Source organism: Nerophis ophidion, linkage group LG22 (assembly GCF_033978795.1).
Source record: "Nerophis ophidion isolate RoL-2023_Sa linkage group LG22, RoL_Noph_v1.0, whole genome shotgun sequence".
Classification (NCBI taxonomy): Eukaryota; Metazoa; Chordata; class Actinopteri; order Syngnathiformes; family Syngnathidae; genus Nerophis; species Nerophis ophidion.
The window spans coordinates 26,486,747-26,500,233 of record NC_084632.1 but is presented as its reverse complement, the minus strand read 5'-3'; the positions used below and the strand labels follow the sequence as shown (position 1 = coordinate 26,500,233).

Sequence of the window (13,487 nt, the reverse complement as noted above, 5' to 3'; positions counted from 1 at the left end):
TGAACATTACCACATAATTTATTCAGAACATATAAATAACGACAAATACAGTATATATAGTATCAACCGCAACAGGTAATTGTAAAAACAACAACGACAACAACATTATGATTTGTACAATTTCAGAATATGCTTGTTCTATTTTTAAAAAAAAGACAACAATCTTTGTTTGTTTTCGGTATAGCTTGGTTGGTAGAGTGGCCGTGCCAGCAACTTGAGGGTTGCGGGTTTGATCCCCACTTCTGCCATCCTAATTACTGCCGTTGTGTCCTTGGGCAAGACACTCTACCCACCTGCTCCCAGTGCCACCCACTCTGGTTTAAACATTAACTTAGATATTGTAAAGCGCTTTGAGTCACTAGAGAAAAAGCTCTATGTAAATATAATTCACTTCACTTCACTTCTGAAGATGTCTTTATTTTTAAGTAATCGTGCTGTGATTTTACCAGTCCGACCGACTTGGGATTAGATTTTTCTCCATGTAGCCCCCGATCTAAAATGAGTTTGACACCCCTGCTCTATAAGGAGTGTGAAAGTGGTAAATAGCAAGATTTGTTCTCATCATGTTTAAAAAAAAAAAAGAAAATATAAAAAAAGAACAATACCTAGCATACAATCCTCCCTTTCCTGACCCTTTCCTTTCTCTTCCACAATTGTTGAATTCATCTTAAATGTCCTTTTTTGTCTTTATCCCTTCTCTTTCAACAGCATGTGTGTAGCTCCTCCACTTTTCTCTCTTTTCCCCAACAGTGATGTGTTACTGAGCTAATGATGGCAGTGAACCTCCATCCTTCCACACAAAAAAAGCACTGCAACGTACATATCTATAGATGCATGCGCACACACATGCTGCTGACTGTGCTGCGTGTTTGCCTTGCAGGCTAATGGACATAATTTTTTACACATGGAGCACGAGACAGCCGTCTCTCTGCTGAAGAGTTTCCAAAGGACGGTGGACTTGGTGGTTCTGAGAGACAGCAGCCCTCCCTAGAAATACCTTTATAACAATAAACAAACATCACTTCTGTGCTAGTCACCATCACTCACCACCCCACCTGCTCTCTGCTGGAGGCTGGTGGAACTGAAAAAAAAATGAGCCTCCTTTTAAAAAAAAAAAAAAAAAAAAAAACTTTTTAGGGGAATGCAGACTTTTTTGTGTGTGCCTATTGCTGGATCATAGGCAAATAATCGTGCCAAATGTAACATAGGAAACATATTCGTCTACTGGCGAGGGATCTGATTAACGGCCTAAAGGACCCCAAAGGACTGCAGTATACAACTTAAGTTATCACAGGGCTGCTCCAGTTTAATTTTGTGTTTGAGTTGTTATTTAGACATCTAATCTAAATGTATGTGGCCTTTTTTGTTTGGTTGTTTGGTATCTAGAAATGGAGTATGATGAGCTTTTGTTTTATGACTTATTCTTGGTATTTGTTTGAATTCCTAAAAAACACATACTTCTATGTTCTTCAATGTCTTTTTGCTTAGAGTACTGTAATCTGATTTACTCCCCCGGTTTGATTTTTATTATAATGTTGTTCCGACATCTGCGTCTAGTGTACGTTAATGAACATTTAAAACAAAACAACAAACTTCTGCCTTGTGTACATACATTGAGCAGCAGCTTTCCAGTGCTGCCATAGGGGCCTAAACAAGTTGTGTTCATATTGTTCATATTGTTTTTGAAACCATAAGTCTTGTGAACACACCCTAAACACATTTCTTTTCTATGGGTTGAATAAGCGTTTTTAGTTCAAGCCATCGTCACTACTGTTTACATTGTGTTCGGCAAACGGCCTGCTTTACAGCTGTGCTACAAAAAGAGCGAAAGCAATACTGATATTTTGAAGCTGCTGTCTATTGAGCTTTGCGGCCGAGTCTAACGTGTCCTATAGTGCCATCTAATGAGAAACTCATGCTCATGTTTACACGGTCACATAACATACTGTATATGCAATGCTGCCCTCCACACGTGTGAAGTGATTTTGGAATCCTGATCTTAGACTCTCCCAAACACATATGTACTCTGTAATACTATCCATACTGTTTGTTTACAGCGTTTGTGTTGTACTATAAACACACAGAATGCAATCATTTCACTGTTCATTTTGGACAGAGAGAGTCAAGGAGCTAGGACACACTGCAGACATATGGTGAGGATGATGTTCTATATTTGGTCCAAAATGAAGCCTTTCATCCTCCCAAGCGATATTTACACAAGCCCAAAATACCAGAACTTACATTTTTGCAGCCCACATCTGGTCTGGCAGCATTGCCAGCGAGTGAGTAGCCGAAAAAAAACAAGACTCTGTTTTGCTTAAAGACGCAGTATGCAGGATTTTAAGGGATTTATCGGAATAACCATAACAAATTATTCAGTGTCATTGTTGTTTTTGTGACCATTTGATGAGAAGCTCTTTTTTAATTAAATGACAAAATCCGACACACCAGTTCTTTAAAATAGAGTACAAAGAAATACATTCTGTAAGTGAATATTGTCATTTATCCAGGTAGTTGTACTCTGAGGGCATTGAGTGTATTGCAATTGGACTGTTCATGTTTTCTCAGATGACATTTTGGCTGAGAAGATGGTGCAGGATCCAAGTATTTAACCTCTGAGGTAGAGCCCCCCATAAACAATACCATCTCCTTAAAAGAGGGAATCCATTCTTGGTTGGGGAGGGGGAAATACATACTTGGATCCCCTCAGAAATGACAGAGCCTGCTGTAATGAGAGCTGAAACGTCTAACCTAAACAATCTAAACCAGGGGTGTCAAACTTATTTTAGTTTGGGGGCCACATTGATAAAAATCTACTCCCAAGTGGGCCGGACTGGTAAAATCACGGCACGATAACTTAAAAATAAAGACAACTTCAGATTGTTTTCTTTATTTAAAAATAAAACAAGCACAGTCTAAAATTGTACAAATCATAATGTCGTTGTTGTTATTTTTTTACATGTACATGTTGCGGTTAATAGTATTCTCTCTTTATCGTTATTTATATTTTCTGAAGAAATCATGTGATAATGTTCATCGTTCAACTCATTGGTATTAATTTTCAATATATCCAGATAAAAAATTTTATATCAAAATTAAATTACAGTATGTTATTTATGTAGTTGAATCATTTTCCTAGACTGATGCACTAACATCATGTGGTTTATTTTGTACATATGTAGCATCATCTACAAAGATACAAAGAATTGCTTTTGCAACATCCAGTGGACACATCCAGAACAGCTGTTTCTTTCATTCATACTCATTCCGCAGGCTGGATAAAACCTGTTCGCGGGCCTGATCCGGCCCTCGGGCCGTACGTTTGACGCCCTGGTCTAAACACTCCAGTTGCGATTGGTTCAATGTCCATAGTGAGTGTTAAATACACATTTGATGGTCATATAAATGGATCAACTGCATAGCACACATATCATGCGTGTCAAGACTTTGTTGTCTATGAATTGCATCAAGTCAGGCCCCACACACCCCACCGCAAAATGTGTCAATGATGTTTCACCAAATTGTACAGTTAAAATGAATTGGGTGTGACCACAGCTTCCAACTCGAGCTAATTTAAAATTTAAAAATGTGAAAGGTATTTTGATGCGAAGAAATAAATGGTTTGATAATATAATTATTTTACTACGTTTCAGGTAATTATTTCTAAATATATTGCTATACCTTGCGTTGCTCAAAGGTTGTGATATTTTATGATGACTCTTATGATATTGTGATGGATGAAGGTACGCACAGTATGACTTGGGAACCTAAACATGTACCATCTAAAACTGTAAAAAATGTATTTTTTTGTAATTGTATTTTGTGTTATACAAATATATATATATATATATATATATATATATATATATATATATATATATATATATATATATATATATATATATATATATATATATATATATACATATATGTATATATGTATGTATAAAGAAAATCATTTTTTATGTGATAAGCTACCATATGAGCTGAGACAGTTTCACTGTACAATAGCTGTGAAAGAACTTTGATTTCAAACGACTCCTACTAATTGTGAATGTACCCATGCTTTCTGCAGTATACACTTACTCAACTTGAATGCTGCTTCTTCTGTTGTGTGATAAAGTACTTTTACCTCCAATGAGGGACGCGCTCTTCAAGTTGGACAATTTTCAGTGACAGTTTACAGCACTATTTTGTTTTGTTTATTTATGTATTTATTTATTTGCAAATGCAAGTTAAAATCCTTCCAGTTTTAATTTTGAATATTTATGAAAAGAGATGTAACTGCCGAAGTATATATAATATATATCATGTGTTTAGAATGCATTTTGCAGATGCTGTCTGTACATACTATTTAAGATACAGTTTTTACCAAAAAAAAATAAATAAATATATGTATAAAATTTAAAAAATGCTGTGAAGCAATTATACTGAAGCCATTTTCGGCTTTGGGACTTACAATTTTTTCAGTATATAAGAAGTGTTTTGAATAATGTATTAAAGTCTCTATTGTACAAATGATAAAAATATCACTATTGGTAATCAGAGGGGTGTTCAGTTGTTGTTTTTTTACTGTGTGGTAAGTCGTTATACTTTACCTCTGCTGGTCAATTATGTCCCTCCATATTTTCGATATCCTGTTCCATTCTGGGCTGGTCGTCAGTCACTCACAGGGCACCTGAAAGAAAACCACCATTGACATTCACAAATGTAAACAATAAAGATGCAGGAAATCTTTAGGCATTAGATTTCATCCAATTCCGATTCTTGAGGTGAGTATTTGATTCAGAATCAATCCTCAATTTAACATGGATTAAACACTCAGCATTCTGGTAATATATACTTTGGTATATAAATCATAACAAAACATTTTTAAAACATGTTACAGGCTGCAAAAGCTCCTATTGGTTACTACTGGTTGAGGGTGGCATAGCTCGGTTGGTAGAATGGCCGTGCTAGCAACTTGCGGGTTCCAGGTTCAATTTTCACTTCCGCCATCCTAGTCACTTCTGTTGTGTCCTTGGGCAAGACGCTTTACCCACCTGCTCCCAGTGCCACCCACATTGGTTTAAATGTAACTTAGATATTGGGTTTTACTATGTAAAGCCCTTTGAGTCACTGGAGAAAAGCGCTATATAAATATAACACTTCACTGTTGGCTCTTAAAAAACGTCATTTTTAAAATGTTATTGACAAAATTTACACAGAATGTTAATTTTAAAAAAAGATGGATCAACCCCAACTCTGACCTAATCCCAGTTTTACAATATTTGGGTGAGAAGACAGTACTTAAATACAATAATAAAACAAAGGAAAAAAACTAAAATGTATAAAAACAACAGTATTAATAATAGTAATAATGTCAATAATAGTTGTTGATGTTTAAATCCATAAATTTGAAAAATATATTTGTATGCCCTATATTTACAAAAATACATATATAGAATTATTTTTTATTGATTCACAAAATGTATTAATCCATTTAGAATCAAAATGGAATTGGATGTTAAATGCCCTGAAAATTAGATGTCAGTTCAAACATTAGATGGTAGATGATGCTATTAAAAAATAAGACTCTCTTAATGTCACAATGTTAAAGAGATGGACATCAAACATTTTTTTAAAGAATTCAGAACAATTACTGCAGGTCCTTGTAAATACGGTACAGTAGTTGGGTAATATACCATTTCCAAATATGCATCACAGAGAAATTTCAACTTAAAGTACTTTTCATCAAAGAAATTAAAGTCCTAGAGAAATATTAAAGTATCTTTTAGGTTACAAGTGAAAATTCATACAAGGCAGTCTGATGCAACAATATATACCAAGTTCAATTGTATCAAGCAATGACCACCATTTATTAACTATTGCTTAATAACTATTTTCTGTTCTCATGAACAGGTGTCACTTCCTGTTCATGAGAAAGGACGCAAAAGAAAAAGGCTCCGTTTTTGCTACCGGAGTTTTTGTTTATTCTGAAGATTTTGACCACTGATTTGCGATCACAGCCACAGGAGAGTCACCTGGCATCCTTGACCTCATTTTGGTCAGTTGTGAGGCACTGATACCCTGAAATAAGGCAAGTTGGATGAGACGTTTGCCTCAAGCCACCAGCGCCATACCGCAGCTCAAAGCGGTTGCCTAACAACCAAAAACTACGGCGAGTTTACAGCTGTTTTAAAGTGCTTCCAATGTCGCAGAGTGTTATAAGTTGACAGACTAACACCTCAAATTGATCTGTGAACACCTCAAATTGATCTGTGAACAACACGAGGTACGCATTGTTGGAACAACCAAGTTAAACGTGCTGCAAGTTGCTAAAGTAACTGCCGTTTAAGACAGAAGAGGCACTGACGTCATCGATCTGCGACAATGCCAAAAGTTAAAGGGAAGACTAAAAGCCCGAAACCTTTGGTGTCAGCCGACACAGGACACAACTCGGACCAAGATTTGAGACTGGACACAGGACATGATGGGGAACAAGGAGTACTACTAAAAATACTCCATGAATTAAAAGAAGGCTGGATAGAAATGAAAGAAGAAATTAAAGAAATAAAAAAAGATCTGAAAAAAGCAATGGAAGAACACAAACAAGATGTGAAAAGTCTGCAGCAAAATATTGAAAGTCTGCAAACTCAAATCATCACCAGAAAAAATGAAGTCTGTGATATGTGCCAACAATTGAAGACCTTTCAAGAAGATATGCGCCAACAAATGTAGACCCTTCAAGAAGACAACTACATGCTGTGGAATATCATAGATGAAATGGAGCAGGATAAACATATGAATCATGGTGACAGGGCACCGAATTAAACCAAGATCCTATGCGGAAGGCTGTGAATAATGTAAGTGAACCAGATTAAATGGATCTTGTCTCGGCAGAACAGCAAGTGGTCAACTTTCTGCAATCAAAGGAAATTGAAATCGACATTAATACCATCCCACTGAACAGAAGAGACAACAACGCCACTCCAGTCGTGCTCATGAAATTCGTAAACAGAAAATCTAAAATGGCATTGCTGAGACAGGGAAAGAAGCTGAAGGGAACAAATGTGTACATGAATGAGCATCTCACTAAACGTAATGCTGGGATCGCCAAGAAAGCATGCGACTTGAGAAAGCAGGGAAAAATCCAGGGAACTTGGAGCGCCAACTGTAAAATCTACATCAAGCTGAATGGAGGTCCAGAAGCAAGAGTAATTGTTGTCAATGACATCAAAGACCTGGACAAATTTTAAGTTTACACAGCTTCCACAACAACGATGATAATGGACTCTGACAGAAAACAAGCACCTAAACTCAACATCAACACTACTACGCTGCAAGGGACGACTAAAAAAGAAGACTTAGATTCAGGGCTGCATCCATCTACATTTATAGAGATTATTGAAACGACATCAAAGATTGTTGAGCAAGGAAATATGGAACTACAAAACTTCTGCAACAAAGAGCACAAAAACCAAGATTTGGAAAACGATATAGATCCAGATCCAAATTTTTTTTCCCACATTAGTAATAATTGTTTTTATTACACGGATGAGCAATACAATAGCATCATTAAAAGTGACAACAAATTTTCAAATATTCATTTTAATAGCAGAAGCTTGAATGCAAACTACCACAACATTAAGAACTTTTTGGAACACATCAACGAACCCTTCAAAGTGATCGCCCTCACAGAAACATGGATTGATGACAAAAAAGGAATAGATTTTGATCTGGAAGGACATGAACTAAACTATATTAACAGAACCAACAAAAATGGAGGAGGAGTAGCTGTGTATGTGATGAAGAACCTGAACTACAAAGTGGTAAAAAACATGTCATTTGCTATAGATAATATCTTGGAATGTATTACCATTGAAATATGTCAGGAAAATAGCAAAAACATAGTACTCAGTTATATATACCGATCACCTCAGTCAAGTATAGAAACATTTGAAGAATGGATGAAGGCAACTTACATGGACAATGGTAAAAAAATAATTTTCTTATGCGGTGACTTTAATATTGATTTATTGAACCCTAACAAGCAAAAGTTTATACAGCATCTGTTTATATCCTAAAATCACAAAGCCAAGGAGAATCACAGGGCAATGTGCCACGCCTATTGATAATATTTTTACTAATGATTTTGATAATAACACTACATGTGGTTTACTTATAACCGACGTTAGTGATCATCTGTCAGTTTTTACAATATATGATGGAAACTGCAAAAAGAACATGGAAGACAAAAGGACATTTCAAAGACTGTGCACAGAGAAGAGGATGATTGCTTTCAAAATGGAGCTACAAAAGCAAGATTAGGACAATGTGTACAATGAAAAAGAGGTTGATGAAGCATATGAACATTTCTTAAACAAGTTCATAATACTTTATGACAAACATTGTCCATAGAGACAACTCAGTAGTAAACAGAGAAAGAATAATCAACCATGGATGACAAAATGATTAAAAAATGCTTGTAAGAAGAAGAGTACACTATATAGAAAATTTATAGTACAAAGAACTACAGAGGCAGAAGTTAAGTACAAAAAGTATAAAAACAAGTTAACAAACATACTACGATCATGTAGAAAATAATATTGCAGTGAATTATTGGACAGGAACAAAAATAATATGAGAGCAACATGGGGCATTCTCAATAGCATTATTAAAACTGGCACTAAGAGGGACTACCCCCAATACTTCTTAGACGGAAATAAACATAATGACAACATAAAGGAAGTAGTTGAAAGGTTTAATAACTACTTTGTAAATATTGGACCAAAATTGGAAGAAAGGATTCCAGACCCAGTTTCAATTGAGGACTATAATGATACCATAGAGCGAAATCCCAACTCCATGTTACTCAGTAATGTGACACAGGAGGAAATAGTTAAAATTTAGAAAAAATGTAAATCAAAGACTTCAACTGATTGTAACGGAATTGATATGGATATGATAAAAAAGGTGATTGATGAGATCTCAGGGCCATTAATGTATATTAGTAACCTATCATTTCAAACAGGTACATTTCCAAACAAAATGAAAATAGCTAATGTTGCACCAATTTATAAGACTGGAGATAAACATCTATTTACAAATTATAGACCTGTTTCTTTACTTCCACAATTTTCTAAAATCATTGAAAAACTGTTCAATAACAGATTAGAGAGTTTCATAAATAAATATAGAATACTCGAAGAGAACCAATATGGATACAAAGCTAATGTTTCAGCTTCAATGGCTTTAATTGAAATCACAGAAGAAATTACCAATGCAATAGATAGTAAAAAATGTGCGGCAGCAGTGTTTATGGATCTAACTAAAGCATTTGACACAATTAATCACAATATTTTAATAAAAAAAACTAGAACGATATGGCATCAGAGGGTTAGTCTTAAATTGGATAAGAAGTTATCTAACGAACAGGAAACAATACGTGAAGCTAGGCGAACACACTTCTACAATGCTAAATATTTATTGTGGTGTACCTCAGGGATCGATACTAAGACCTAAATTATTCAATCTCTATATAAATGACATTTGTTAAGATACAAGAGATTTAAAGTTAGTATTATTAGCGGATGATACAACAGCGTTTTGTTCAGGAGAGAACACACAGAGGATAATACAAATAACAACAGAAGAAATTAACAAATTAAAAAAAATGGTTTGACAAAAACAGACTATCATTGAATCTCAGTAAAACTAAAATAATGCTATTTGGTAACAGTAGAAAAGAAAGTCAAACACAAATACAAATAGACGGCATAGAAATTGAAAGAGTAAATGAAACCAAATTTCTAGGTATAATGATTGATGATAAATTGAACTGGAAATCTCATGTAAAAAATATACAACATAAAGTAGCAAGAAATAAGTCAATAATGAATAAGGCCAAATATTTTGTAGACCAAAAATCACTTTATATTCTTTACTACTCACTAGTGTTACCATATCGAAATTACTGTGTAGAAATATGGGGAAATGATTACAAAAGTACACTTCATTCACTAACAGTGTTACAAAAAAGATCAGTTAGAGTAATACATAATGTTGGATATAGAGAACATAAAAAACCCTTTATTTATTGAATCAAAGATACTGAAATTCCACGATATAGTGAAATTGCAAACAGCTAAGATTATACACAAAGCAAACTATAACCTGCTTCCCAAGAATATACAACAATTCTTCTCAACAAAAGAAGAGAAATATAATCTTAGAGAAAAATGTAATTTAAAACATTTGTATGCACGTACAACACTCAAGACCTTCAGTATATCAGTATGTTAAATTATGGAATGGATTAAGCAGAGCAATCAAACAATGTACTAATATGATCCACTTCAAGAAACTCTTCAAACTGGAAGTGTTTACAAAGTACAAAAAAGAAGAACCATGATAGACATTCTGATTTTACTCACCCATTCATTCTCAAAATAATCGTACTTATCTCATCGTATGGAATAAAACGTACTTCACCAATTATTTATGTATTTATTTATTTTTATTGTGATTACTTATTACTTATGGAGTATACATTGTGAATACATTGAGAACAGGAAGTGAACAAAAGTTTTAGCAACTGTTATGTAAAGAAAAGGGGTAGGATTAAATAATCTCTGCTTCTTCCTAATCCTTTTCGAACATGTTGAAAAGAGAAACTGGGATTGGTGATGTATCATGTTGTATGCTTGCATGTTTGAAATAAATTCAAACTCAACTCAACTCAACTCAATTGGTGAATCTCTATCCAGCCTTCTTTGATGAACTACATGTTTGTATTAATTGCCTTCACTCCAGTATTTAATACATCAATCTTTAATATTTTTTACTTATAGTAACTGTGAACGACTCACGCTGTCGTGTGGGTTCAATGGACCACCCAGAAAGGACATTGCTTTTGATCAGGTTTGACTCTTGTTTATTTTGCAATAAAGCTTTGTCTTCAGGTTGGATCGCTTTTCAGCTGCTCCTCTGTGGGCTCTCCTCCTTCTCCCTCGTTCTCTCCTCCTTCTCCCCTTTTATACACCGTTAGGAGATACATTAATTGTGTCCTGGTGTGCGATCCACGCACCTGAATTCGATTGTGGCGTCATTCCCGGCACGCCCCGCCTCTCCGCTCGGCCGCATTATCCGCCGCATTCTCCGCCTCCTGCCCCGCTGCTCGTTCGCAGGCTCCACCTCTCCACAGTAACTTTTTAACATTTTATATTTAAAATATTGGTTATGTTTGTAGGGGCAGCACGGTGGAGGAGGGGTTAATGCATCTGCTTCACAATACGAAGGTCCTGAGTAATCCTGGGTCTTTCTGTGTGGAGTTTGCATGTTCCCCCGTGACTGCGTGGGTTCCCTCCGGGTACTCCGGCTTCATCCCACCTCCAAAGACATCCACCTGGGGATAGCTTGATTGGCGACACTAAATTGGCCCTAGTGTGTGAATGTGAGTGTGAATGCTGTCTGTCTATCTGTGTTGGCCCTGCGATGAGGTGGCGACTTGTCCAGGGTGTGCCCGCCTTCCGCCCGAATGCAGCTGAGATAGGTTTCAGCGACCCCCCCATGTCCCCAAAAGGGACAAGCGGTAGAAAATGGATGGATTATGTTTGTAGTTTTATCTTTATTTTTAACCTATTTTATTTTCTCATTTTCCTTCATCATTGCATGCACAAGCTATATTCAGCTTTGTTTTTTTTCTTTTAAATCTTTTTACCCCTATTTTTTTATGTTCCCTAACGTGACTTCAATTATACAGCATGTAAATACACAACAACCTTGCCCATTTATTATTTTAATATAGGGAAATATAAAGAGAAGGATTAAGTGTTTTTTCCTTGATGGATTGAAGTTATCTGCTCTCATCTGAACAGATGCTTCTTTGTTGGTTTCCTGCATTCCATTAATGTAAAAGCCTCCTCTTCCTTTTTTCATCCATGATCTGAGCTAGCTGTACTTTGTAACAGATGACAGTTTTCAGGGACACTCACTGGAGTCTTACTGCTTTATGTGTACACATTTTTTTTTTTACAGAACTGCTGTTAAATATTTAGGCTTTACACTACCTTATCGAGGATCTCTTTTATTTTTTTTTTATTTGATGTTGCGTGATCTTAGTTCTATTTGAGGTATTGTAAGATTTACAAAAATATCATGTGATATGCTAATGTCTAGCATGACCAAGGTCACTTTAATGCACAGGTTTACCTGGGCTGAAGCCCAGGGGCTCCACCCAATCCTATCTAATCCAATCCAATCCAAAATGAATCAAGTAAAACAATTAAAATAAATAATAATAATGATAGAATACAATAAATCCAATCATGGGACGCCGGATTTCATTGATTGGTGTCCATAGCTGTCAATCACAAAAAGCTCAGGATTGTGTTCTCTCTTCCTCTGTCTCCGCTGCGTTGTTTTTTCCTACTGCTCTTAGCGGGGCTCAAACCCACATCGCTAGTGTGAAAGACCATCGTACTACCATTGAGCTAAAACACAGGCAATCTCCAGGACAGCCAGCACTGTTGTCAAAGACGTGCATTAGCTTGTCACGGCGGAGATGTATTAATGAAATAAATCATTTGTCAAATGGGTGATATTCTTGAATTGTTGCTGTTCTTTTGAGTGGAATCATGATTGGGGGAGGAGAGTTGTTGAGCCCTAGGGCCCCCATTTAGGTTAAGTCGGACCTGCAGCATGACAACACACTTAATAACAGTTTGACAAACAAATATGTAATTCGAGAAATCGAGAAAATCAGGTCTGTTTATAAATTGTATGAATATCTGGGTGTATGTTTGGTAAAGGTATCCATTACGAAACTATGTTCATCCCTATTCTCTGACATCTCTTTGTGGGAACCAACAATCAACAATAGACACCCACACACTCACTGAAAATAGTGTCCTTTGTTCCATTTCCTCTGTCTCTTCATGAACAAAATGTTACTTTTGTGTCCTCACTGGCCATCCCACTTTTAACAATCCTGCATAAATTTGTCTACACGCAAATGCACAGTATATGTGTGTGTAGCGTGAGTTCCCAAATCCCACAAAAGCAGTCAATATGCTCATGTGACCTGATCAATGACAATAACAGTGCCTATGCCCATGACCTGCATTCAGTTGATCTGTGTGTGTGTGCTGGTGTGTATTCCTACAGTCACTTCAGTGTTTACGACCAGACAGTGACAGAGTAGCCTATATTATGTACAACACGCCGCACAGATCTGTGACCTACAGTAACTTGGCGTGTGTTAACTGCCAAATGACGAGCCTTACTGTCTTCACATAAAGTCAAGCATGTCAGAGACACAGTTGGGACAGAAATAAGTATGACTTCGTATGAAAACCTCCTCACTATATTCCCTGGTTTGGCACAATGACTGGAAGTAGAAGGAATGCTGAGATCAGAGGTGTCAAACTCATTTTAGCTCAGGGGCTGCATGGAGGAAAATCTGTGTACACGCGGGCCTGACTATTAAAATCCTGGCATTAAAACTA

The 13,487-nt window shown here is 36.1% G+C and overlaps 1 protein-coding gene and 1 long non-coding RNA gene across 26 annotated transcripts in view; one reads left to right on the top strand and one right to left on the bottom strand.

Annotated features, from left to right (window-relative positions):
- Nucleotides 1-3,910, top strand: part of lrrc7 (leucine rich repeat containing 7) — a 334,407-nt gene extending 330,497 nt beyond the window's left edge. For 8 of the 20 annotated variants that reach the window (XM_061883598.1, XM_061883597.1, XM_061883612.1 and 5 more), the window contains one exon: nt 881-3,910. In XM_061883598.1, coding sequence (XP_061739582.1) covers nt 881-991 — 111 coding nt within the window. In that variant the 3' untranslated portion in view covers nt 992-3,910. Of the gene's footprint in view, nt 1-708 lie in introns of all 20 variants that reach the window. The other 12 variants (XR_009803707.1, XM_061883607.1, XM_061883606.1 and 9 more) reach the window with 4 other exon arrangements.
- The window catches only part of LOC133540740 (uncharacterized), a 61,206-nt gene that overhangs the window by 26,468 nt on the left and 21,251 nt on the right, over nt 1-13,487 (bottom strand). For all 6 annotated transcript variants that reach the window (XR_009803712.1, XR_009803715.1, XR_009803713.1 and 3 more), the window contains one exon: nt 4,599-4,678. This is a non-coding gene — a long non-coding RNA (uncharacterized LOC133540740). The remainder of the gene's footprint in view (nt 1-4,598; nt 4,679-13,487) is intronic.